The sequence below is a fragment of the Lonchura striata genome, chromosome 17 (assembly GCF_046129695.1).
Source record: "Lonchura striata isolate bLonStr1 chromosome 17, bLonStr1.mat, whole genome shotgun sequence".
Lineage (NCBI taxonomy): Eukaryota > Metazoa > Chordata > Aves > Passeriformes > Estrildidae > Lonchura > Lonchura striata.
Window position 1 is genome coordinate 8,983,697 of NC_134619.1, and position 26,921 is coordinate 9,010,617.

Here is a 26,921-nt window from a genome sequence, read left to right on the forward strand (position 1 = left end):
TCCGTGTGCCTGCGTGCGCCTGTGTGCGCGGAGCCATCCACCAGCCTATAAATCTCCTGGCAGGGCTCTTCCCAAGCTCCAGGACGTTCCCCGGGGGAAGAGTTAAGATGCAGCTTGTGCGTCAGCGGCCGCAGCGGGCTGCCCGCCGGGGCTGAGCCGAGCCTCCCGCATCCCCAGCAGGTTGTTCCCGCAGGTTGTTCCCGCAGGTCAATCCCGCCGCCGCCGCCGGGCTCCGCCGCTCCCTCAGCGCTCACGGTACGTGGTCGCGGGAACATCCTCCCGCTGCTCCGGGAAGGGCTGGCAGGGATGCTAGGAGGTGCATCGGCTGTTCTCTTTTTTTTTTTTTTTTTTTTTTTTTTAATAAAATACTCGGCTTTTGAAGTGGCAATTTTTTCTTTTCCACCTAAATCCTAACGAGTCGTTAGGACTTCACGACAATGCTTTTAAGTCTTGCCGTGAATTTCTTTATCTGTGTAAGGTTTCTGTTTGTGCTGGGGATTTATTCAACAAACCAAACTCCCAGGAAGTTACAGGGCAGGCGGCTGCAGTGACTGTCAGCATTCTCCTAACTATCCCCTGTGCCACAGGTATGTGCCATAAGTGAAAAAAATGGGGGAGACTTTCTACTGATTTTCTCTTTTTTTAAAACAGACAAGAAAATCAATTCCCTAGGCATATCCCTGAAAATCCCGGGGAATTTTCTCTGATAAATAAGGTTATTAAAGAGATTCATTTTAAATATTACTATTTTTAATAGGGGAAAAACTACTATTATTAATAGGAAAAAAAAGAAGAAAACTTGTTTCCACCTTATTTTGGGAAATGGTGTTTGCATGGTGTCTGCAATCCTGAGTGGTGCCTGTGCTGTTTTCTCTCCTAGCTCTGCACACCAGCAGCAGGGACCAGCAATCCCCCTTGCCCTTGCTGAACTCCGTGCGGGAACAGAAATCTGCTGGCTGATCCCACCGGGCGGGCTGGCATGGCTGTGCTGCACTTGCACCTGTACCTCACAGCCTTGGGCTGCTGGGTGACACAGCTGGCCAGCTCCTTCCTGCTGCCCAACGCCACCGAGCTGCTGTCCCCACCCGAGGGCACGGCCGCGGGGCTGCCGTGGGCCGAGGGGGTCCCGCGGGGCCGGAGGAAGCGACACCTCTCCCCCCACGACATGAGTGTGATTCTGGACTATCACAACCAAGTGCGGGCACAGGTGTCCCCTCCTGCTGCCAATATGGAATACATGGTGAGTCGGGCTGTGGCAGGGGAGTTTTGGGTGCACAGCTCTGATGGGCTCAAGGGGCTCACTGCTGAAGTGGGAGCCCCAGCCTAGGAGGGATGTCAGGGTGCTGGCCAGATTCCTGGCTGAACATGTGCCCTGGGGGATTCTTTTTATCCCAGGGGCTAAGCAGAGCCATGCAGCCTCTGTGTAGGAGGGATGGAGTCCCAGCACAGAGATGGTTCCCCATGAGGGCAGATTTAGGATATGTGGGCCTGTGTCTGGGACATCTGGGAGTGGCTACAAGCATGCAAAGCTCAGGTCCCAAACCAAAACCCAGGTAGGAGCCTCTCCTCTGATTGCATCTGTGAGGGATGATCCCATCACAATCTCCAGAGTCCCTTTTGAGTGTTCCAAGTGGCTCCAGCTCCCAGAAGAAGAAACGTGCAGGAGTGAGTCAAGGAGGGGATGTACAGTCTTGACAGGCTGGACAACTCAAGATGAGGGTCACCCTGAGCAGAGCTTTCTCCAGGTTCTGTCCATCCTGCTTGCAGCCCCTCACCCAGCCCTAAAGGTCCTCCAAGAGGAGATATTTCCAGCCTACACAGGGCAGGACCCTCAGGGCAAGAGGTGCCACATGTTGCTCTGCTCCCAGGAAGGGGATCAGCTCTGAGGGAGCAGCTGGGTGGTCCCTGGACATGGTTTAGAGAAGAACAGAGCAGCCCAGCTTGCTGGGTACCAGAACAGGTCAGACATGCCCGGGAGCATCCTGCACTGCTTCTTGCTTGGCCTAAATTCCTGCCTTCCAAAGTAACTCACCCAGGCATCTCCCCAAAGGCGTTCAGGACGGGTGAGGAAGCTTTAAATAATGCATGAAGGAAGCAGCTGTGCTCACCGGTCAGGCTGTGGCCAGGGCTGCACTGAGGGCTGGGACAGCTGCGAGCTGCAGCAGCAGAACAGGGCTGCAGAGTTTCAGCCCTGTGCTCAGCTCCACCTTGTGCAGGAGCTCATTCCTGGAGGGAATCACACACACAGGGCTTGCAGTGCTGCAGGGCATCCCTGCTCAGCCATGCTGCGTGTCCAGAGCTGTGGCAGTAGCTGGGGAGGTCCATTCCTCCTGGACACGCTGCTGTGTTTCCTTTCCCTGGGCATTTTCTAGCCTGATGCATGAGTCAGTAGTTCTTGGACACTCAGAGGTGCTCAGAAAGCCCACACAGCACAAGGGAGCAGGTTTCTCCTCTTCCTTACTCTGGGAAGCCAAAACTCCTGCCTGCCCTTTCCCTCTCCCATGGCCAGGTGTGGGATGAGCGGCTGGCCAGGGCAGCGGAGGCGTGGGCTGCACGCTGCCTGTGGGACCACGGCCCCCCCGAGCTGATGAAGTATGTGGGACAGAACCTCTCCATCCAATCGGGCAGGTGAGTGCCCTGAGGCAGAGTGAGCTCCTGGGAAAACCCCACACCCCACGATGCTGCAGGAGGAGCAGCAGCCCCTCAGCCAAGGAGCAGAGGGGCTCTGAGCTGGCACTGCATAGGAGTGAGGTAGAGCTGAGAGGCACATCAAGGATCTCAGAGTGGAGGAGGAGGGCACAGCTCTTGCAGATGGGTAAATACAGGAAAGCAGAGGTGCTTGATGCTCATTTGGGAAGTTTGACATTATTCCCTCTCTGCCAGGCACCTGGATCAGGGGGATATGGGTCCTGGATCTCCTCCACAAGGCTGAGCATGTCTCCAGTCTTCTGGCCTTGAGCACAAGTGGGCTGGCCACAAGAATATCCTTACCCCTTTTTCCCAGGAATGCTTGATCCCAATGGGCCCTGACTCCAAACCGTTTCTCTCCTCCAATTCCTCAGTGTGGAGCTTTCCTTTCCTTTCTTTCACCCAAGACCTCTAATGTGGAGTAGATCCACCTTACCTGTAGCACTGTTGCAGGTACCGCTCTGTCATGGACATGGTGAAATCCTGGCACCAGGAGAAGCAGCACTACTCCTTCCCCCAGCCCCGCGAGTGCACCCCCCGCTGCCCCTCCAAATGCAGCGGCTCCGTCTGCAGCCACTACACGCAGGTGAGCACTGCAGCCCCCAAATCCAGACCCCAAGGGGGGTCTTGTGCAGCTCACAGCTCTTCTCCCAGCAGCAGCTGGGATCCAGGGTCAAACCCTGGTGGCTGCCAGCTCTAGCAGCAGTCTTGGCAGCTGGCAGTGTGTCTGCTGGAGGGATGCCAGCAATGCCCTCCCACCCTGGGCTTTTCCAGCACTTAGGCTCTTGCAGGAAGGTCCCAGGGGTTCACAACCCACTGGAGATACAGCTGGGACCTTCTGGAGGTTTCCATTTTTTAAATAGCTTTTTTCCCTTCCTTTGGCCTTTCTCTCCTCACTGCACCTCTGAAAACTTCAAGGTGGTGAAGAGAAAAAAAAAAAAAAAAAAAAAAAAAAAAAAAAAAAAGCTGCTTTGTAGTTTTGCCAAGCATGAATCCTTTTCTCTGTGATGGAACAGCTTCATAGCACCCAGCTGTTTCTGGCTCCCTGGCCTGGGAATGCAGCCCCTTCATCCCCTGGCACATCCCCATACAGCCTGGCCAGCACAAGGTGGAAAACTCAGTTTCTCTGCCTGGCAGCAGAACTGTCTCAACCCCCAATTACCCCTTCTTCATGGCTCCAACCTTTACCTGAGCATCTGCATCCCCATGTGGCTCATCCATGAGGATACTCAGAGATGCTCTCGGTTGCAAAAAGGCAATATACACTTTTTATGGAAGAAATTTAACCTGAAGAGGCTTAGGAGGAGCTTTTGTCTTTGCTCGACCTCCCTGTGTGCAGGGTAAACTGCTGGTCATGATTCAGTGTGAGGTTTAGGTACTAATTTGGATAAATTGGAGCAGTGACCCAGACTCTGCTGCTTATGGATGTGAGCTTGGCAAGGCAATCCTGTGCAGGGCAGTGCAGGTTGCAGGTAGGAGAGAGAAAGCAAAAAGTCACCCTTTGGTAACAAAGCCCTGCCTGTGATGGGACAGCATCCAGCCAAAGAGATTGGGACAGCATCCAGCCGAAGAGATTGGGACAGCTAGGATGAAATTCCCTGGGGGGACAGAGCCCTGTACTGGCATCCTGGGGCTATCAGCTGTGGGGTGCCTGGGTGGATGGACAACAACAGTGCCTATTCTCTGTCCTGCATAGATGGTGTGGGCAACCTCGAGCCGCCTGGGCTGTGCCCTGGGCAGCTGTGCCAACGTGCGGGTGTGGGGCAGCACGTGGCGTCACGCCATCCTCCTCGTCTGCAACTATGCCATCAAGTAAGTGACTGGGGAAGAGCCCCCCGTGCCATCCTCCCTCCCCACAGCAGTGTCAGCAGCGGGCTGGTGATGCTCAGAGGTGATGCCCTCCTCTCTTTTTAGGGGCAACTGGCTGGGAGAAGCGCCCTACAAGGTGGGGCGGCCGTGCTCAGCCTGCCCCCCCACCTACGGCGGGGGCTGCTCCAACAACATGTGCTTCAGCGGAGTCAAATCCAACCAAGTCAGCTGGTTCTAGGGCTGCAGCCCCAGGAGGAGCCCTGGGAATGGAGATGGGGTGAACAAGAATTATTATTTATAACACTGACCCCCTGGCAGCCTGGCTGTCCAACCTGCTTCATCCTAATGCCATGTAGGAAAATGCTTTTCTAACACACGTCTCCAGCAGTGCTGCCTGGCTGCTTCCCACTTTGGGGGAACTACGGACAGTTCAGGTCCCTGTTTTCTGAAATGGGGATGGTTTAGGGGTGTAAGGAGGGAATGGGGCTGGCTGGCATGGTCACTGCTCTGCAGATTCAGGGGGCTTTCCCCACTGTCCTCCCCGGTGCTAAGGCAGAGGCTGGTGTAAGTGAATACCACCAAGATGTTCCCCTCGTGGTGGGCAGCTGGATAAGTGGAGAGCCCCGAGCATGCTCCTGCTTCACAGCAGCCCCTCTGACTGTGGGGCCCCCAGCTCTGAGCCCCCCAATAAAGCAGCCTGGAGATCCCCATGGTTGTGTTGGTTCTCCTTCACTCGCAGCTTGAAGCCTCGGGGTAACACTGCGCCAGTGTCTTTGCTCTGGTTTTGGGTGTAAGCAGCAAAGGGGAGGCAGAAGCGCTCAGTGGGGCCACGGGCTACGGGCACAGGAGATGTCTGGGCGCTTTGCTCCATCGTGTGGGAGAAGCCAGCACTGCTGGGACACGGGCTGATGATGACGCTGGAGGGCCACAAAATCATTGTCCCGCCCATGCTGTCCCACACCATCCCACTACTCTACCTCGCCCCGAGTGCCACTGAGAACCCCATTATCCACATGCCCTCCCTCTTTAGGACCACTCAGCAAACTCAGGGATTGCTGAATTACAAGTCCTTGGATTTGAGCATCCAGCTGTGGATTCCTGTGCTGCAGCCCTCTGCATCCAGCAGCACTCTCCCCACCACATGCTCCCTTGGGATGTGCTTTTCCATTCCAGAGGAGCAGATATCCTTAATTTGGACCCCTCGGGGCTGCAGGGTTTCAATAGCTGAGGTGTTGGGAGGATCCTGAGACTGGCAAGGACCATTCTGTGCCTCCTCCAGCCTGGCCTCTTCCTGAGATGTACAGGAGATATGGAAGGCTCTGTGCTGATGGATAATAATTTTTCAGCTTCAGCTCTGGATTCTCCACGTACTTGCTGTCCTCTCTCCAGCACTTCTTGCACATGGTCCTGCTGGCCCCAGCACAGCCCCTGCAGCCCAGACTGCTCCTGTCATGGAGCTCCCAGGGGCACAGGGGCTGCCACAGCCTCATGGGGAGCCCACCTGAGCATCTCCTACCATGAGGTCTCGGATGCAGCAATCCCAGAGGGAGCACAGATGACCATAAGTGGCTGTGGCACCTCATGAGTACCCCTGATTTGGGTAACAGAGAGAGAAATGGAGGAGCTGCAAGCACCCTGTGCCCAGTGCTGTGCTCAGGGTATCACCCTGCATCCCACCACAGCATCCCCAAGCAACCCCTCTGGTTTGGCACTAGGCAGACAAGCCTCGACTTGTGGCCTCGGCATTTTGCTCCTTGTGCCTCATCCAGGCTCTGCTCTGCCCCTGCCAGTCTCTACATTATCCCACAGCCCCTGGCCCCCCATGCTGGGTTTGCCCTTTGCAGTACACAGACTCAGACCTGGTTTTCCCATCTTGGGTGGGCGATGGCACAAAACCCCGAGCGCCTGGGACACTGCAGAGCTGGATCCGGCTGCCCCGGCTCCCCGTGGCCGGGGGTGAACCCCAGCCCGGCGGCTGCCCCGGCCTTGACACCATCTGGAAGCGGGAGCCCCAAAAGAGTCCAGTAAAAGCCGTGTTTGAGTTTCTAGCTTGGCAGCAGTTACTATAGCTACAGCAACGGCACCTTGCAGATTGGTTTCCATAAGAGCTTGGTTACTATTTAACATCTCCACCCACATTAGCCCTGATTAAGCGAATCAATAAGATAACAGGAGAGGCAGGTTTCCTCGCCCTGCCTCTCCGCGCTCCCTCCTGCCTTCACCTAGTTCCTTAGTGAGAGACATTTTTATTTATTTATTTAGATTTCTTTTTTATTCCTCTACTTCCTCTGGTTTTCGCCCCAAGTCCCCATAGCAGTAGCCGGCGAGACATGGTCAATGTAAGCACCCAGCTAAGCGCTAAGATGGAGGCTCCATATGGTGAGTACAGCGTTCCCACCGCCCGCGCTGCCGGCCTGGCGTCGCTCGCGGGAAGCGGGGCTGGCAGCGGCCAGCAGCCCCCAGCCCCACGGCCCAGCCCCGCCGGGCTCCCCCTGCCTCAGGCATCCGCAAAGGCTGGAGGTGGAGGCAGGAGAAGGGCTCTGGTTGATTTTGATATGATGCAAATCCTGTGTGTGCGTTTTCTCTCTTTCACTCTGCTTGACCCAAAGAGGAAGGCACGTGCCTGAGGGAGCAGAGCGGCCCCATGTGCTGGCAGAGGGGCTGCTGCTGCTGCTGCCAGGCTCGCAGCAGCAGTGGCAGCAGTTTAGAGGAGGTGAAGTGCTGCCCTAGGACACACGGCCAGCCCCGATGCACAGGCTGCAGGTGGCCCGTGGCATGCCCGGGCTGTGTGAGTGGGCACAGCAGGCGCTCCTGCCCAGGGCCGGCGTTACGGCTGGGCAGCTTTCCCAGCACGGAGTGTAGTGCCTGGACAAGCAGCAGCCTCCAGCCTCTGCAGGGCACAGCATCAGGTGGCACAATGCTGCCTGGTCACCTGGCCACGGCGAGATGCCTGCCAGGCCTATGTCTGTGCTCCCAGCGTGGCACAGTGGGCACCAGCCTGGAGCAGCCCTGTGTTGTGCTCCTTGGCTGTGACAGATGCCAGCTGCCAACAAAATGCACGTGGACCCCAGGGGGCAGGTGCCCTTGCCCAGGCTGAACATCAGCCCATGGTTATCCTCAGGATGGGACAACTGTGCCTGTGTTGCAGCATCCCCACACAGCTGGCTGGGTCCCGTGTGTTTTGGGAGCCCTGGTTCCCTGGGCTTGGCTGGGCTGTGGAGTGAGATCCCAGCAGCTGGGCTCTCACAGTTATGAGGTTCTCCATCACATTCCCATGGCTCTCCAGCACTTCCTTGTGGCTCTCCATCAGATCCTCACGGCATTCCATCACTCTCAAGCACTCTCCATTGCTTCCCATCACACCCCATGGGGCTTCCCATCATACTACCTTGCTTTCCTCCCTCTATTTTTCATGTCCTGTTCCTCTTTTCTTTTATGAGCATGCACCCCCTGCCCAGTCCACCTCCCAGGTACTATGTGTGCAAACTCAGGTCCCAGGAGGGCTTGTGGGACTCCCAGGCCACCTTCTTGCACTTTGCTCATGGCCTTTCTTTTGATGGTTGCTTCCCTTGATCCAGGCCTGCAGCATCCCATAGGTGTCACCTCCAGCCCTACCCACTTCTGTTGTGGCATTCATGCTGCCTTGTGTCTCTTGCCCCAGCCCCCAGCACCTTAGTGCCCTGCAGATCACTTTATTTCAGGTCACATCACCCCATGGTGAGCCATGGCCAGACACAGGGCATGTCAGCATTTTGGTGGGTCCATGGTCTATGGCAATGGAAATGTGTAAGGACTGTATAGGGATTGTATAGGATCTGCTGTAGTGTCACTGGAGCAGGCAGTTGTGATCAAGCAGTTACAGAATGCTGAGTTTTAGCCTTTGTGCATCCCCAGCCCACAGGAGCCAGGCCTCTGGAGGAGCTCTGCTCACTTCTGCCTCTGAGCTGCAGGAGCCAACAGGAGGAAAATACCCAGAAAACTGCCCAGGTTTTGCTCTGTTTAGGGCAGGTTGTGTCTTTGTGTCCAGCTGGTGCTGCTTGGACAAAGTGCAAGGAGCCACGTGGTGAAGGACACGTGTGAGCTGGTGAAACAAAGGACTGATACCTCTGAGATGTGCAGAGGGTTGGATCCTGGAGCAGGAACTGGCCCAGGAGGACCCAGTGCTGAGCATCCTCCAGGCTGAAGCCCCTCCTGCTGCTGGGAGATGGCTCCTGACCCACTCAGCTCACAGGGACTGACTTACATCTCATTTGCAGGAGAAGGGGAGGTACAAGGGATGTTCCCATCAGCCTGGGAGACCAGGTGGTGCAGGGTGGCCAGGTCTGGCCATCCCCACATCCAGGGTGCCTGCATCCAGCTTTGCCTCAAAGTGCAAAGCCAATCTCATTTCTGCAGTGAGCAACCAGCTTTGCCTGACAGATGCAGCACAAGGAGCTGAACAAGCTCTTTAATCTCTTGGGATGAAGTTATTCTGGCCCACTTGCAGCTGTCTCTAATGTGAGCAGCCACTTGCCAACCCTGGCCCATCAGTGACCTTAAACACAGGCAAACATTTCTGACAGTAACTTTCTCCTGAATTTTTTAAAAATTATTTTTATTGAATAGGATTTTCATAGTTGTTTTTGTTTTAATTTTTCAGTCTGAGAGTCAGCAACTGAGCCACATGCTGAGCTTGGGCAAGTGCAGGCAGAGCCAGGTGCTGTTGGATGGACGGGGAGGAATCACTGCCCATCCCACCTGCGGCCGCTCTCCCCATCTGCTCCCGTGGCTGAACAAAAGCAGGCTCTGGCCAGCACCCGTTGCAAGCCTGGGGCCAGGCTAGGGGGGGAGAGAAATAATAAGAATAAAAAAGCAAGATGGGCCTCCCAGGCTGAAGCGAGAGGAAACTCAGAGTGTTGGCAGAAGGAGGGGAGTCCTCATAAATAAAACGGGTGAAAAAGTTATCCAAATAGAGGTGAGGAAGTCTTGGTGGGATGGGGACTGGGCAGTGCCTGGCTTCCCTGGCAGCTCTGTAGGGTTAGGTTGGGGCTGGGCAGCAGAGTGGGCACAGCAGCTGGGATGCAGCACCCTGCAGATGGCAAAGAGGTGGCCCAACCCTTCCCAGGGTCACTGGAAGTTTATTCCCTTGCAAAGCAGTGGGGGAGCTCACACAGCAGTGGTGGTGCTGAGCCCCAGCCGTGCCCATAGTGATGCCCTTGCAGCCAGCAGCTGCCAGCCCTCAGCAGGACAGGCCATGGAGCTGGCATGTCTGATGGAGGCACACCTGGGTCCTCCAGAGGGGCCTTCAGCCTTGGAGTGGGTCACAGAGTTATTTTCAGTTTCTTTTGATAGATGGAAAGATTTTTCTGATTTTCCCTTCTCCCTATCCCGTCTTAGGAGCTTCAGGATTTCAGCATCCATCTGAAGCCAGGGATACATTCTCATGAGGAAGCTTGGCACTGGAATTCAGCCTTGGGACAGCCAGCAGGTCTGGCCCTCTCTTGGCAGTGGTGGTATCAGTAAGAGCATCCTCCCACTGCAGTTACTGCAACCCTCCCCATCCATCCCTGCCCCAGACTGTCACCAGCATTTTCCCTAAACAACAACTTGGGGGCACTTATTTCCCTCTCATCAAACCTGTGCCTTGTGTAAAGGACTTGGAGGATGCCCTGCCAGGCAGTGACAAATCTGGCCTGTCCCCAGCACCCTGGGTGAGTTCCTGGGGGAGAAGGGAGTGATGCTGCAGCTCTGGAGAGATGTGGAGGCACATTTGAAATCCTCACCAGCACCTGCTGAGGACAGGCTGTGAACTGGAAAGGTCTCCACTGGTGCTAAACCCCTGCAGGAAGCTGAAAATAGTGTGTGAGAAGGTGGAGGATGGAGAGAGGGCAAGAGGAACATCTCCAGGGCAGCAAGGAAGGGATGAGCCCCTTGATCCACCTTTATCCTCCCACTGAGACTTGGGCACAATCTGAGCAATTGATCTCAATCCCAGTGCAGGCAGCACCACCCCTTCATATTTTGGATCTCAGAGCTGGGGATCCCCAGGGCTGGTGGTTACAGCAGGGACCAGTGCTTGATCAGTAAAGCAGCTTTGGAAAACAGCTGAAAAATGCCAGACGTCATTGCTGCTCAGGAGCTTTGGTCAGATGTGGGGAATAGTTTCAACTGAGAAACATAAGAGGGGGCCAATTTTCTGAGTATTTTTAATTTTCACTGCCAAATGCATTGAATTCTTCACAGGTTTCCTCTAGATATGACCTGAACTGAGCTTTTCCTCCTCGACTGCTCATGTCAGCTGCTCTTTAATTCCTCTATTTACTCCTTGGTCTCTGTGTCCAAGGCCTGGCAGCCATCAGGGACTGATGGTTCTTAGGACACCTGGCATACAACCCCCTTCCTTGTCCCCACTCTGGCCATCCCTGCTGGATGTTGGGGTGGCTGTAACACTGGTGCTGGCAAGGGCAGCACTTTCCAGTGCCTGAGCAGGGTATTGGTGCAGCCAGGAATAAGCAGAGGTATTTGCTGGGATGCAAAAGGGACAATCACTGTGTTAGCAACTTGGCCTGCTCCCAAGAGCTGTTTGCTGGTGCTTGGTGAAGGTTTCCTTGGGGAAGAGCTGGGGATGCTGCTCAGTGTCACAGGGTGTCTGCACTTACCCACAGGGCTGTGACTTCTCCCACCTCATTCCAGCCACTTATGGGGCCAGCAGCACACCCTCCACTTTGGCTTTTCTTGAAACACAATGGTATTTTTATAGGGGGAGTGAGCCCAGAGAGCTGCTGTCAGCAGGAAATGAGCTCCAGCTCTGGAAGGTGAGCAGCAAGAGGCTCAGGAAGTGCCTGAGAAGTGCCTGAGAAATGTTCTGAGCTCAGCAGGGCTGGTGTAGGTCTGCCAGTCATACTCTGTTAGTCATCTGCTGACATTTCTTAAATGGCATTAAAAAATGTTTACTTAGCATGAGTGCAAAGGGGTGGTGAGTGATGGTGGTCCCACAGACAGCAAGGGCTGGGTGAGTTTCTTTTACATACAGCAGTATTTGCAGCATGACCAGGGCCAGCACTGAGGGACAGCACACAGGGCAGAGCCAAGGGGAACATCAGGGGATGCATGCAAGTATCTCTGCCAGCAGGCTTGGGGCTAGAACAGGGTAAAGACTGCAAAAAAACATCCGTGACTGTTTGTGTTCAGGCTCCTTCTTTGTTTGCTTTCCTCAAATATTCAAGCAAACAAGGTTCCTGGCAGAAATGTATGTGGAAATGGCAAATGTTGCAGAATTTTCACAGAAGGTGAATTTCAAGGTAGGGGTTGTATGGTGAACCCGAAGCTGAGGGCTCTGTTCTCCTGTCCTGGACAGAGGCACTGGGGCTGCTGAGCAAAGCTGGGTCCCAGAAGCAATTACCCCCAGGAACAGCTCCTGCCCAAGCTTCAGCCTGAGCATCAACAGAGATTACTCAGCAAATCCCTTCAGGAAATACATGTCTCAAAAAATAAAGGCAGGCTCAGGATGCTGTACCAAAGGGATGGGAGGAGCAGCTCAGGCAGAGCAAGTGGTTGTGGAAATGCACCAGCAGTCGAAGAGCAAACAGACTCTGGCTCTGCAAGGCTGGATCAGATTTCTGTCCCCAAATCCTGTGCAAAAACCAGAGAGATTCCACGTGCATCCCCATGGTAATGCAGCTCTGGTGCTGAGAGACAGATGGGGACCATTACTGTGAGCTCAAACCCTCTGAGCCTCCAACACCAAGGTGTTCCTCAGGGACACCTGCTGCTGCCAGCTCCTGCTGGGAAGAGGATTGGAGGTAGGGAATGGGTGATAGTGTGTGCCTCCTTCGTAGGTGACCACCCATAGCCCATGTCCTCTGTGACAGTGCTCTGGGAGCATCTTCTCCTTCTCTGCACATCCAAGTTGGTTTGACAGCCTCATTTTTATCACTGCCCTGAAGACCTCAGACCTTGCTCACTCCACTCCAGAATTCCCAGGGCAGCACCTTCCCTGCAGCTTTGCTCATCCATCTGTCAGGGTGGGTGGCTCATCTCCTGTCACTGAGCACAGGAAACCCAAACCCACCAACCAGTGGTGGGGACCAGCAGACACCTTTCACCTGCCTCTGCACCAGAAACCTGTCCCAGCCAAGGGTGTGTGTGAGATTTTATAGGTGATAACTCCTGGGAAAGTGGGAAACACAAGGAGAGACGCACACTCAGCTTCCTGGCATGGCCTAACGCTCTGCTTAGGAGAGCCAATGTCAACAGATAGACCTGAAGGAAGGAACAAAACCAAATACATGGGTACTTCTCAGAACAAGAGCTGTAAAACCTGCACAAACCTGAACAAGTGCCACAACACTGGTTTATATAGTCAGAATCAACAGCCGAGCTCACTCAACATGTTTGCCAACACACAAACCTCAGCCACCAGGCCAGGTTTATGGCCCAGTGCCCCTCATGGAGGCAGAGCCCAGCCCTCCTGCCCCACTCAGCCACTTCTCTCCCCCTCTGTTCCTGAGGGATGCTGATTATTTTGCCACACAGTCCCCAAAACCTTCATAGCCCATGGTAAGAGGTTGCTGCTTGAGCAGGTCCTGTGCCAGGGACAGGCACACTGAGGTAGAGGTGGCCCAGCAGGGAAGAAAGACCAAAGCACTGATGGATGCCTGAGGGAACCAGCTCATGCAGAGTTTCATTGTTGGCAGGCCAAAGGCTGCAACAGGAAATGAAGAATGGAATAAGGAGGCAGGAGGAACAAGGGGACAAACAGCCAGGCTTCAGATCCACAGCCCTGCTACTCCCTGCCTAGAGTCTGCTGCCACCAAGGTGGTGCGACTGAGGTGGTGGAAGCAGAGCCAAGTGCTGCCTGTGGCTCATCCATGGGTGTGTGCCTGGAGACTGCCACTGTCTGGGAGAAATGTCTGTTGACTTGGGTGTGTTTCCCTGTTACAGCCACTAAAACCTGTGTGGCAACACAGGGGTGCAGGGAGATGTCACGGGGTTACACACAATTCAGTCCCTGCCCTGCCCTTGATGCTGCTCCCTGCTCCACATGGGAATGTTGGGCATCAGCCCCTGTTGCCAGCACACCCCTCCCTGGGCACAGAGCTGAGGGACAGAGCTGCTGCTCACTCCCCATTCCTGACCCACCAGGAACATTCTGGAAGCTGCTGACTGTGGGCACTCCAAATTAACTCAGATATACCTCAGGCAGGCCTGAGTGGAAGCAGAAGCTTGTGGAGACAGGACAGGAATGGTTTAGGAATGCTTTTACTCCATTAGACAAGTGCCTTTGAGGTGCTGCTTGGGGCCTGATGTTTGGAGGGCAGGAATGAGATCTCTTCTCCTTGGCACAGCAAAAGGAGAGGTGGGCTTGGCAGGAAGAGTCATCCAAGGAGGAAGAAAATGCAGGAAAATGGGTATTTCAGATGGGTTTGTCCCTGAGTTGGTTCTTCGGGACACAGAGGCTGATGAGACCTGGCCCTAGCTGGGTCACAGCCATGCAGCCCAAGGCTGAATTCAGAGGTGCTCCGGTTTCCCTTTCAGCAATCCAGTCACTCAGTACAACCCTAGTGAAGTGCCACTCTATTCCCTCACACGATTTTCCTCCTCCATTACAAACAGGGCCACACTTGTCAGAATACACTTCCTGCAGGAAGAAAACTCTGGGTGCTCAGCAGCCTCCCTGCTCCCCTCTGGACTGAGTCATCCTGTACTGTGATGTCAGCTGGGAGGGGAGACCAAGGTTGTTGCTCAAGGATGTGGTGTTCTGGTTATTTATATAGAAACACTTTAAAGCAAAAGCAGTCAGCTTCTCCCTGAGGAGCCAGACCCACTCCTGCTGTTAGACACACCCAGGTACATTTTCTGGATCAACCTCCACGGCTGCACGTATTGTCAGGTACCCCTGCCCTAAGGAAACCCAGTGGCAGGCCAGGGGCAGAAAGGTGGCCCAGGAAGCAGCAGGGATTGCTGCGGGCACTGGCAGCGGGGCACAAACCCAGAGCCACCTTATAATTTTCCTCCGGGTAGTGGCCAGAACCCTTTAAAACCTGCAACTCTGCAGCACAAACTCCTGCTCCCCATCAAATCTCATTGTGACCAGCATTAAGGGATTAGCCTGTCCCTGCCTCTGCGCCACAAGCAGCTCCTGGGCATGGCTCGTGCCCCGCTGCCTGCGGGGGGCTCGCCGGCTGCACAGCCCCATCCAGGGATGAGACTTCCCTAGCTCTGCCCACGGAGCTGAGCACCCCTGGAAGATGAATGGCAGCAGATACCACCTGTTCCAGGAAACACCAGGTACCCCCCTGCTCCCCCAGCACTTGCAGCAGGGAGAGAAGCAGCTGCAGAGCTTATGTGAACAAAGGGCATTGACAGGGTCTCCAGTGTGGATTTGGAGCTGCTGAAATAGGCTCATTCCCACTGATATTGCTGGTTCCCAGAGGATGGGATCTCCACATCCCTGGTTTCTGTTTTGCTTTGTGCAGGGTGCACATACCAGCTTTGTGGGTGGTGATGGCTCATGTCCCCAGGCTGGTTCTGGGGCACAAGAGAGAGATATCCCAACATGGGCAGCATGGTGGGTGCTGTTCTCCTGGGGGAAGAGGTGATAGAGTCAGGCTGGCACCCCGCGGATACCCCAGTGATTACCTGTGCTGTCTGGGCAATGATTTAGTCATTGTCAGGCCAGCTCCCAGTGCCTGGCATTACTGCCCTGGGCTGCCCCGGGGACAGATCCTGCCACTCTCAGCACAGCCTCTGCTCCTGAGCCAGACCTGCAGTGGGACTTCCCGGCCCTCAGAATGAAAGCTCAGAAGCAACTAAGAGAAAAACACTCCCAGTGCAAACTTTACTGGTTGCACAGAGTCCTTACCAGGAAGGTTTTTAGGGTTCTCCTCTGTGGCCCACTCCAGTCAGTTCTGTGCTCAGCTCCTCAGCCTCAGCACCCATGGGGACCTTGGTGTGGAGGCCAGGAGGCTGGGTGGGCTTAGAATGCACCAAACATGTCCAAGTTCCAGTGGACTACTGCCAGCACCGTGAGGAACTTGGACATGTTTGGTGCTTCCTGAACCCTGGACCCCTGTGCCTCACACAACCTCATCCCCAAAACACCCCAACAGCCTCCATTCCACTCCAGGACTCAGCAAAAATTGAGCTGCTCCTCTTGCTTGAGCAATTCCTCCTGAGCAGGGTTTGTGCTGGTTTGTGCTGGGGTTTGTGCTTTCTGGGGTAGCCTGCACCCCCAGTCTGCATCCCACAGGACAAGCTCCCCATACCAGTGGGGAGTGTCATGCTGGGGGCTGCTCCCAGCAGTACCTGAGCTCTTTATCAGCTGGAAATCAATATAGGAGAGTTCATGGCTTCAGCGTTCCATGATACGTTTACTAGAAGTGGTTCATTTCCTCAAATGATGTTGTTTACGGTCATAATATATTTTAATTTCTTTATGATACAAGAAGCCAATGGCACCAGGACTTGCAGGAATGTAAAGGGACAAACAATAGTCAAACGTTACCTAGGCTGAATAGTCCCAGCTGATCAGCAGTTCCCATGTTTGTTAGCTGGGAGCCAGGCAGTTGTCCCTGCAGTGTCCTGGCTGTGGTTTTCTGGAACTGTAGGAACGTGTGATCCCCTGCCCTTCCTGTGTTCCCATGTTCCCATACCTTGCTTTCTGCTGTGTTTTTGTTTCTCTGGCAGTGGACAGGAGGGTTGTGTCACACAGGAGGGTGTGTGGGGAACGTGCAGCTGCTGTGGACGTGGAGCTCCTGAGTGTTGTCTGGTTCTCACTCACTCCTTGCTGTGCTCTGGTGATTGAGGACATTGGGGACATGACAGGTTACTCAGGCACTCTGCACACTCCTGCAGAGAAAAAGCATTTTGCACTAACTTGTTTCCTTTTGTCTTCAGAAACTAGAATCTCCTGAATTTTAACTCACCACCCCTCACCCCTTTGTATGGGTTGTTTTTCCCATGCCCAGCCTACCTTTCCTGATTCAGACCTGCCAGTGCTCCCACCTGCAGCAGCCTCCCTCCTTCTCATGCTTCCTCCCATCAGGCACACATGGCCCTGTCCTGAGATGTTCCCCAAAGTTCAGCTCCCCAGCTGGGGCTGACTTTGCCAGTTAGCCCCAGGGCAGGAGGCTGGCTGGAACTGTTGGGTCCAAGAAGATGCTTTTTGTCCTTGAGGTGCTCTTGACTTGCCCTCCTCCAGGGCCATGGGCTCAGACTGTCCCCTGACACCCTTGCTCTGTTGCAGCTCTCCCTCCACCCCTCAGCATCATTGCAGTCTTTTGCCCCAATTTTGAGGGAGGGATGATCCCAAGAGCCCCAGCAGCCACTGGAGGTCACTTCCAGGAGTGGCTTGCTGATGAACCTAGCTTTGCAAAAATATATTAAAAAAAAAAAAAAAAAAAAAAGGTAAAACTTGATGTGCAACCACTGTTGATTTTGGCTGTTCTCCTCCTTCACCTATTGCTCCACAGCTGAAACGATTCAGGGGCTGTTTCATGTGTGTATAATGAACGTATAAAGTCAATGAAACGTAAAAGGCCTGCAAACAGCTGGCAGGGCTGAAGGGAGAGACACACTTGCCTGCCAGACTGTGAGCTCAGTAGGGATCCTTTTCCTTGGAAGCTTCAGGATTACTTCAGGCCCAAAGGAATCATATCCACCTGCTAAACAAGTTCTCCCAGGGTCCAGAGCGGGTTGATGAGATCCCTGCCACACTAAATGTGTGAGCTGGCAAGGCACAGACAGCAATAGTGTCTGTGGCTGGCAGCAAACCCTCTCTCCGGTGCTGCTGCTTCCCTGAGGCTCCTGCTCCCCCATTTCAATGGGGCTTAAACCACTGGATTTCAGCCAAGCTTTTGCCAGTGTAGTCAGTGAACCTGGAGCAGCACATGGCAAAGTCAGAGCTTTCCTGAACTTCTTCCCAAATTGGCAGGAGAGTGTTTAGCAGGAAAGTGTACGGATCTCTGCTGGGTTGGGGTTTGGATGGAGTGCAGTGCCTGTGGTGTAGGGTTTGAAGGGGGCAAGTGGGATGAGTGGTGCGAGCTGTAGCTTGGGTCACGTTGCAGCCTGTGGTATAAATGGAAGAAGATGAATCTATTCCCCTTTCTCCCTTGGGCCTGGGCTCATTGCATGATTTTATATAAAAACAGAGCAGACAGATTTCGAGAGTCACAACAGCAAAACTGCAGACCCCAGAGCCAGATACTGCTTTCAGGGAATCCAGGGCAGGCAGAGTGATGGCAAATACACATCAGCAAATGCCCTGGCTTTTTCAAGTACAGCCACCCTTCTGGGAACAGCTCAAATTTACTGTTCTTGCATAATAACTGCTCCCAGGAGAAATAATAATTACTTCCTCAAGAGTTCAGAGCCCTTATTAGGCAGGATAATAAACTCCTCTCCAGTCCTGGGATGAAAGGCAAGCACAGTGTTATCACCAGAGCAGTATATGCTGAAATGATCTGTCTGTCCCCGTGTTTGCAGTTCTTTCCCTACCACTTTTGCAGAGCAGCTACTTATTTTAGCTTCAATAATTGCCTCCAGGCCCAACATCATCCCAGCTTCTGCTGAACTGCACATGTTGCTTTTGGAGAGGAGTTCAGGCAGTCTTATACCTTCTTTACAGTAACTCTTCCCCATGCCCAAAAGCTGCCTCAGTTCTCCATATGAGAATTTTGTGGTCTGGGGACTAGGACAGTATTGGTTGGTTTGGCTACATTTTGATAATAACTCTGTTCAGAAGCAGCCTAAGGTTGCAAGGAAGCTGCCTCTGTCACCCTGAGTTGTGCTGGGGAGCCTGGGGTGCCAGCACATGTCACATGATGATCAGTGACAGTATGTCTGGGGTCTGCACAGGGTTTGTCTGTCCTGGCCATTGCCCCCAGCTCCAAACAGCAAATCTGCCCCAACCCCAGTGGCAGGCACTTCAGCCCTGGGGAAAGTAAATCACCAAGAGTGATTGCTGTGGAACAGGATGATAAAATTGATTGCATCTTCCCCAGGCAAGGTCTGGCACATGGCTGTGGTCTCCTTCTGCCTCTCATTGCTGGATCTTTCTAATCCACCTCCCTGGATGGAGCTGGTGGCTCATTTTCACCTCTACAAAGTGTTTTGCTCAGGCAGGGATGCGCAGTGTGCAGCTGGCAAGGGGCAAACGGACCCTAAACAACCTCTGCTGAATCATCTATTTCCCTGGAGGCTTCTCACAGCTTCTGGGGATGTTCTGGGGAGGGACATGGGAGCAGATTCCCATCTGTGTGTCTGTCATATGATTGCCGCGAGCAGAGGCAAAGATCTACCCCATGAGCTGGGGGCTTGGGCAGCTGCACTGACCTGCAACATTACAGCCCCAAAAAATTCCTTGGAGCTGCTTATTAACACACTGACAATTCTGCTCTGGAGTCACAGCACGCCAAGGTAGAAGGCAGGAGGGTTTGACAGTATGGCCTAAATACCTCTGTTTACAAAAAGTCTGACAAAACACAAGCCCTTGGCTTTATCTTTCCCATTTGGAAATAGTCACCGAGCAAATATACTCAAGGCATGAAAGGAGGGGGGTTTATATTGACTTTAGAAAAAGCTGTTCTTTAAAAACAGGAAAAAAAGCTCATCCTCGAGCTGTGCAGACTGGCTGCGAGACCCAAAAGAATCAGTGTAGGGGCTTAAAGCATGCCTGCTAATCTGTAGCAGTTCTGTGTGAGCAAGTCATGCAGTAAACTGCTCTCTGTTAATTTTTTAATGCAGAATAAACAGGTCAAGAAATGATTAGCATGAGAATAAGTTGAGCTTAATTGAGAGAATCAGAAAAGATGAGAGGGAAGAGCAAATTGGAGTTATCAGTTAACTATACAGAGTGGCTCTGCCTCCACAAGCTCATGTTCCCTCTAGTTTATCATCCCCTCTGAAGCTGCTTTTTTTTCCCCTTCCCTTACTTAAATGATGAACTAAAATTGCTGGTACAAGCACAATGGAAGCCCTTGTTTCTCCTTCTCCTTTTCTCTCTTCAATGGCTGGCCAAATGAATTGTAGGTGATAAGGCTCCTACCTGGTTATTCCCGAGGTTCTTCCCAGAAAGAAGCTGCTGACATTAAGTACAAAATCCGCTTTGTGAAAGTACCAGTGCTGTGCTCCAGTGCAAAATTTTCAGCATGATCCTGGGAGATCCAAGGACTGAGCAGACACGTCCGTGGGCAGGGGGAAGAGCAGTCCTCGGGACTGCTTGAAGTGGAGTTTGGTCAGTGGTCGGAGATCTATATTCTCAGATAGGCAGGACTTTGTCCACAAACTGGAATTTGAAATTTCAAAGGGGAAAAAAAAAAAAGGCAGAAGGGACCTTTGCATGTGTGGAGATGACTACGCTGGTGACGTTCCCCTGGGACTTTTGTTCTTTGTCTTGTACCTGGGCTTCCTGCTTCCCCACAGCTCGCTCGTGAAATGGCGACGGGCCGAGCAGGGCCCTGACCGTGCTCAGGGCTTGGCTGCTCTGCTGAGGTTCCACACCTGAGCCCATCTCTGCTTTGTGTGCATGTGCGGGAAAAAAAGGCCATGTGAAATATTCCAGCTCTACAGTGGCCTTGGAGCTGGGAGTGACGGGGAGCAGAGCTCTGGAGTCAGGGCTGCCAGGCCAGCGATGGCATTGCCGATGACAGCTGAGGGGAGTCCTGCTGGCCCTGGGCTCTGGCTTTTCTGCCGGGCACTTTATAAGAGTGCAGAGCTGTGAGAGAGAAAAGCAACGAGCAGGAGGGCCCCTGGTGATGGTCCATGCTCAGGAAGTCTGCAGGCAAGCCCAGACTGGGTGCCTGGTCGATCCACTGGCAGGCAGGGCTGCATCCTGCAGCAGCGGGGAGAGATGGGCCAGCAGGAACTGCAGGAGCATAACACACACAGGAGCACTTGAAAAGATGGGCCCAGGCTCGTCCCAGGGTGCATGGCTGGAGAACAAGGGGCATAAAAACTGGAGAGAGGTTCAGCCAGTGTCTAACCATGAGCACAGTCAAGCACCAGCTGGCTGCCGAGGCTGCTCTCCATCCTTGGAGGTGTTCAAGACCCAGCTAGATAAAGCTGCAGGGAGCCCATGCTGCTCTCACGGTTGGCCCTGCTTCCAGCAGGAGCCTGGGGCAGAGACTCTGAGGTTCCTTCTGGCATCAATTATCCTCTGATCCTACAACACCCTGTTCAAGAATCACCAGGGAGGAGCCCCTTGAGAGGAGCCAGCTCACCTGCTGGACATGCAGAGTTGGCAAGCACAGTAGGTGACAGCATCCTTTCCAAAAATGCCCTATTAAATACTCTGTCCCTGGTCCTCACCTATTGAGAAGCACAGATCTAATTTTCAGGGAATCCCCTTTAGGTTTGCATAAATTTTCCAGATGGGGGATATATAGATAAGGCAGAATTAGTGCCATGATGTGCCAGTGTGGGAAAGGATTTACTGCTCAACAGATAAAAATGAAATAATCACTTGACATAGAACAGGTCAAACCCCATAGCTGTCATGGTTTCCTTTGCAACCATGACTTGACATCGGAAACAGTGGGTGGAGTGTACAGAGAACCAGGACAGGAGAGAGGAGCAGATCTGAAAGATTAACTTCTCTGGAGCACCTAGTTTGGGAACAGCCTTCACTTATCAGTGGGGGTTTTCCAGCTATGAGTTGTCTCTCTGTGTGGATAAGAAAGGCAAGACGCCTTCTGTAGCCAGAAGTGTTTGAAACAGCTCCACAAGCAGCTGCTGACTTGAACATCTCCCACCTAAAACAGCTACAGACCTGTGGGGTCCTGTTGGTCAGTACAAGCCAGTGCAAGCAAGCTGTCCCAAAAGTCACCACATGAGGATGCCGGGGGAGACAACCATGAACTTCCCAGGCAAAAGACACAAGGGGAGACTTCACCTGCAGCAACAGTGCCCAGGGAGCAGCCAGTGCTTCCATCAGAGCTCATCTCCAGGGCAAAGGAGGTGTGTGGTGTCCTTGGCTGGTCTGGCCCTCGACCTCCACACCAACATGAAGGATTTGGGAGGGGCAACTGGTGACCCACAGAGGACACTGGTGGTGAAAAACAGCAGTCAACACAGTCCTGGGTGGAAAACACTGTGTCCCATTGACAGCCCCAGCCTCGTGAGCCACCTAATGCTCTCCAAACTTCCCTGCTCCTTATCTGCCTCTCTCCTGCACATGCTGCCTCTCTGATTTCTATTCCTGGCCCTTCTAATCCTTCCTGCCTGGGAAGTAAATGGCCTTTGCAGCCCCCTTGCTCAGCAGGCTATTGATGCAAAAGGTTTGTTTTGCTGAGCAGAGCAGAACGGGCCTTGCTTTTACGATATTTTACTAGACGCTGTGGCAAATCTTGCACATATTTGACCTGGTGTCTGTAGCATTTATCTAATCAAAGGGATCACCCTGGCCTGGCCAGGACTGGGGCTGAGGTCCCTGGGATAAGGCTATGGAAAAGGCTATGCTCTATTCTTGCATCTCCATCCCAGTCTGCACATCATAAAACCAATTTTTGGCAAGGACTGTATCTGCCTAAAGGAAGAGCCACCAGCACATGAGCTCTGGCCTGTCCCTCAGGAGCACTGACAGAATCACTGTTTCCCCTGCAGCAAAGGATCATTTATCACCATTCCCAAGTGAGAAAGCAGGGGCTCTCCCCTGTGCTCAGATTCACTCTGGCAGAACTGCAGCCTCAGGGTAGAAGAGCTGTTCAGAAGTGATATGTAGGTCATGGCTTTGGGGGGCAAAGGGCTGCTTGAACAATTCCGTGTGCTCCTAAAATGTGAATAGAAAATCTAGCACAACTGCCCAAAGGCATGTACTGGTGTGGAGCCAGAGACCTTGGATTCATGCTGTGGCAGTGATGGCACTATATCCAGGGCAGCTTATGGTGCCAGTGGGGTTGGGGCTGCATTGGGGTGCCTGGGAAGAACAAACACAAGGCACTGGGAGCCCAGATCAGCAGCGTGTGGACTCAGTCGCTGCTGGTTGCGAAACCACGGGGCTGTTTTCAATGCAGAACAAACTGATACCAAATCATTAATTGCTGATTCTCTTGCATGAGCCAGTGCTATTCAGAAATCAATTAAATTCCCGCTCAATGATCTCAAAATTGAGATCTGAGTCTCAATTAAGACTGAAAAGTCTCAGTTCTGGCTGAAGTGGAGGAGTGATGTCCCACGGGGCAGCTGGGGAGGAGAGCACAGACAGCTCTGCCCAGCACCAGTGGGGTCAGAGCCCAGGTCTGGTGCTGTAAGCAGACAGTGCACCCGCAGAAGGAAAGCTCCTGCTGCTCTGTTGGAACCTGTCTCATGAAACTTTTATAGCAGATCAGCCAGTACCCAAGGCTGGGGGTGTCAGCACACAGTGATTTCAGCTGTGGGACAGGAGCCACCCTGGCCATTCCCAGGGTGTCTGTGCCACCCCTCAGCCCCCCTCGCTGTTTGGGTATGGCTGCAGAATGGGATCTGTTTATAGGGCATCCAGCCTCCTGTAAAAGTTGGTTTATAGGGAGGTAAAAGGAGTCATATATTTCACTTTACATAGCAACGTGTAAATTTCCAGGCAGGAGCTGACCTTCTCTGACCATGAGGGAGAGAAAAGAGGGAGTGGAAGGGATGGAGGGAGCAAGAGAAGGGAAAAACAGAGGTGTAGGCAATCAGTGCTGAGGAGAGGAAGGCAATGACAGAAGTGGCGAAGAACCTTGTACTCTTGGTAGGGTTTTTTCCAAGTTTTCCACCCCAGGTATAATTAAGAGCAACACCAGCAGCTTAGCATCAAGGTCAATAGATCTTGGTGAGTGCCTGCTCCTGTGGTGCTGCCTGCACCCAGGAGCCAGGATCAGAAACGCCTTGAGATTCAATAATAAACAATCAACAAGAATCACTGCTGCTCCACCAAAAAAAAAAAAAAAAAAAAAAAAAAAAAAAGCTTAGCAGTATTCAGCAATGGGTGAGATGATTAAAGATTAACCCCCTGCCTCCTGCCTCCACCCCTCTGGGAGTATAGGCCTTGAGGCTCAGCAAATCCTTTCAGAGAAATATCTGAATTAAAAGACAACAGGTAGGGGACGCAGTGAAGGCAGAGGGAGGCAGGAGGGCCAATAGCCTGGGACAAGGGAATCGGTACAATCTGGCCCGTGTTTGCTGAGGATAATGCGCCTTTCCAAAGCCCTCATAGACATGGAGATGGCAGATTACAGCGCAGCGCTAGACCCGGCATACACCACCCTGGAGTTTGAGAACATGCAGGTGCTGGCGATGGGCAATGGTGAGTCTCCTCCACCTTCTCCCCTCTGCTGGGTGGGATGAGCTGGGGGCTGCAGGAGAAGCCCCTGGGGTGGCCACAGAAATGTTCCCGGGGAAGGAAGGGCTGTAAGATGGGGAGCTCCCAGGGAGGGTTCTGTTTCCCCAGGGGAAAATAGAGGGGAGAGAGCAGAGCTGTGTTTGGTACAGGCAGGGTGGTGTCCTGCAGCCCAGCAGGCCCGCTCCAGGAGCTGGCTGAATGAGAGGTCCCCTCCAGACATTCAACCCAGGCAATGGGGCTGGGACTAAACAAGGTGGGGGTCTCCCAGACCCCAGCCAAAAGTTTCTGCATGAAGTGCTGTTGATGGTTCACCAGACAGACAGCTGACCCTGTGTCTCCAGAGCTCAGAGTCAGCTCCTAGAGCAGAAAGGCATTTAGCACCTGGTAAGGGTGGAAATCACTGTCAGAAGTGATTTAGGCACTGCCGCTGCAGCTGCTGTGAGCCACAGCCCTTCCCCAGTGCAGCACTGGAGTGTGGGGTGGCATGTCCTTTCCTGCCTCAGCCCCCAGTAAGAGGGACAAGGGGACCTTGAGAGGATAGATAAATGTTCCCATCCCTTCTGGAGGGTAGCATCACACTTAATCCTCCAGAATTCACAGAATTCCAGAAATCCCACCCATCTGGGGACCAAAGAGTCTTGGTGATCAACTGTTCAGAGATAACAAGAGATTCCTCTCCAAGTCCCCCCTGAAGTCTCTCTAAATATGAGGTTAATGACTAAATGAAGCCACAGAAAGTGGCCCTCTGAGCCCTTTCCTTCCAGCCCTCCAAGCCCTTTTTCTTCCAGACTGCTGGACACCTCTGTCCCAGAAGGGCTGTGCTGGCTCTGTGGACTCTTCCATCACAGCCTGTGTGGGTCCTCCCTGGGTTATGGCTCTGTTCTGTCAGGGATGTAACACAGCGGTGGCAAAGTGGCTCTGCTGTGCAATAACCCCCCACCACTCTGGGTCCCAGCCCCTTCTCCACTCCTGCAGGCTGGTCCTACCCCTTCAGGTGCCTTAGGGATAGAAGTCACCCCCTTTGGCTCTGTTGATATCCATCTGCACACTCTGGGACAAGCTCAGGCCCTGCTCCCTCTCCGTGCCCCACTCTCATCCAGCAAGCATCTGCACAAGGAGCTGTATTTGCCCTGGACACAGGGCTGCACGGAGCAGAGGGACAGGATAATTTCCTGTGACAAGATCCAGTGTGCTGTAACACTGGGTGAGTCAGCTGGGGCAGGCAGCACCAGCTCCTCTCCTCCTGGGCCCAGCTCCAGGCCAGGGACAGCCCTTGCTTCCAGGGCTGTTTTGGCACTGCAGCAGCTGCTCTGAGGACACACCTCCTGCAGGACCTCCACCTGCAGAACCTGTGCCTCTTTTGCTGGAAAAGCACTGCCCAGAGCCCAGCCACTGCCTGCCACAGCTCTCCAGCTCAGCCCCAGGGCTGCTGCTCAGCAGGGACCACGTTTGCCTCTCACAGAAAAATGCATCCTGTGCTCAGACAGGCTCAGGGACCTTCTGAGCAGCTCCTGTCCTAACACAAGGATCAGCTGCAAGTTCTCAAAGACAGATTTTTTCTTTCTGCCATTTACCTTAACTCCAACCACTTGATTGCAGCCAGCCATAGCCCACATTTTTGGCACATATTTGGCAGAATAAACTCAATTGGAAAATTATCCATTAGGCAATAATTTCATTGTTGTTGACTATTAGACTGAGATGTTGCAATTTCTTTGATAAGAGTGCCAGTTTTTCCTGCTCTATGTTCATCTGATTACAGCCTGATAGATTGCTAAAAAGGGATTTATCTGGGCTGCCACAGATATACAAGTAATGGGATTACAGGCAGATCAGCTCTTCCTCTCACATCTAAGTCCTATGTTTAGCTGGAACTGAGAATTTGACTTTCCTTCTGGAGTGAGCTGCATTTAGCTGAGCCCTCGGGATATTCATGGAGAAAGGTTCTTTTCAAGCTGCTCACAGGAGCAAAAGACAGCCAGGATAGCCTTGGGAAAGCTCAGAGCTCTGGGAGTGGAGACAGGAGCTTTGCACTGGTGCTGCTGGAGCTGCGTGACAGGGTGTGCCAGGCAGGGACACAGAGAGGCAGCTAAGTGACTCACAGTGAAATACAGGAGGGACACAGGAATTGGAAAGACAGAAAGCAGGCAGGGAAATGAAAGGCCCTGCCAGAGGTAGGGAAGACTCAAAAATCCCTGTGCTGGTTCACTGCTGGTTCTGTGCCAGTTACTCCTGCTGAGGGATGGCATGAGGAGGATGTGCTGCACCTGCTGAAATTCCCTTTTCTCTGTAAAATGGAAACTAAAAATGCAGTCCTCCCCCAGCCAGACTTGCCTTGGCCCCGCCAGCACCACAGCTGGGCTACCATGGGGAGCCCAGCTGGGACCAGCCCTTCTGCTGGGTGCCAGGTGGGAACAGCTGTGGCCCTTCCAGGGTGAGCCTTAACTGAGTCCCTACAAAAACCCAGAAATCAGGAGCCAATCGACTCAAGCATTAAAAATACCAGCAGGTTTCTATAGCTTTGTAGATCCTGTGTATGATTTGTGACTGGCTTTTCCACTGAGGGAGGGGGATGTGCCTGTGCTGACACAGAAAAACTTACATGGGAGGGGACAATTAGATCAACTGAATTAAGGGCTGATCCCTTCAGCCTTGAGGTTTGTTTGGCTTGCTAGAGGGGTTTAGTGTAGCCCTTGTATGGTTTTTAGCCTTTCAGATGTCCTTTCCTCCAGAGACTGCTGCAATTCCCTACCCTCCAAAAAAAGCCCTGCAAGCCCCAGTCCCCCTTGGTCTGCAAGGACTGCAAGACAAATCAATTTCCACTGTGATCTTACCAGACTCTGGAAGATACCCAGCCTACAGCCTTCTCCATGCCAGAGTGCCACCTTTTTTCTTTAATCAGCCCTTCCTTGCATGGGTAGCCTTTGCCCACGTGAGTTTTCCAGCTGAAGTCATTTGAGTTTGCTATTTATCTAAAGTCTTGTTTTCCCAAAGGGGCTGTGCAGGCTGGGGCTCCATGCCTGGACAAGGGAACTGTTCACCTCATCTGCTCAGGGCTGTCTTGGGCTCTTTCAATGTAACAACACAAACACCTCCCTAACAAATCAGCTGCTCACCCCGAGCTGTAATACCTCCACTTAACTCTGCA

General features: G+C 53.2%; 2 protein-coding genes and 1 long non-coding RNA gene across 5 annotated transcripts in view; 2 read left to right on the plus strand and 1 right to left on the minus strand.

Annotated features, from left to right (window-relative positions):
* The first annotated feature begins 979 nt into the window (after positions 1 to 979).
* Positions 980 to 4,808, plus strand: R3HDML (R3H domain containing like). Its single transcript, XM_021527899.2, has 5 exons — positions 980 to 1,240; positions 2,510 to 2,628; positions 3,142 to 3,274; positions 4,385 to 4,500; positions 4,603 to 4,808. Exons 1-5 carry the CDS (start codon positions 980 to 982, stop codon positions 4,733 to 4,735), a joined length of 762 nt encoding a protein of 253 aa, XP_021383574.1. The 3' UTR covers positions 4,736 to 4,808.
* Positions 4,809 to 6,684: 1,876 nt separating this feature from the next.
* HNF4A (hepatocyte nuclear factor 4 alpha) overlaps positions 6,685 to 26,921 on the plus strand; it is a 33,613-nt gene continuing 13,376 nt past the window's right edge. For 2 of the 3 annotated variants that reach the window (XM_077787019.1, XM_077787020.1), the window contains exon 1: positions 23,516 to 23,737. In XM_077787019.1, coding sequence (XP_077643145.1) covers positions 23,623 to 23,737 — 115 coding nt within the window. In that variant the 5' untranslated portion in view covers positions 23,516 to 23,622. Of the gene's footprint in view, positions 6,877 to 23,515; positions 23,738 to 26,921 lie in introns of those variants that run through there. The other variant, XM_077787021.1, reaches the window with a different exon arrangement.
* LOC110469291 (uncharacterized) lies at positions 15,829 to 19,989 on the minus strand. Its single transcript, XR_002465221.2, has 2 exons — positions 19,523 to 19,989; positions 15,829 to 16,326 (listed from the first exon to the last, which is right to left on the minus strand). It is a non-coding gene; the product is annotated as an uncharacterized LOC110469291 (long non-coding RNA).

Excerpts from the sequence above, each read along its gene's own strand:
- R3HDML (XM_021527899.2), top strand. The coding sequence starts at position 980 with ATGGCTGTGCTGCACTTGCACCTGTACCTCACAGCCTTGGGCTGCTGG. Across the intron at positions 1,241-2,509 it reads CTGCCAATATGGAATACATG|GTGTGGGATGAGCGGCTGGC; the intron begins GTGAGTCGGGCT and ends TCCCATGGCCAG. Across the intron at positions 4,501-4,602 it reads GTCTGCAACTATGCCATCAA|GGGCAACTGGCTGGGAGAAG; the intron begins GTAAGTGACTGG and ends CTCTCTTTTTAG.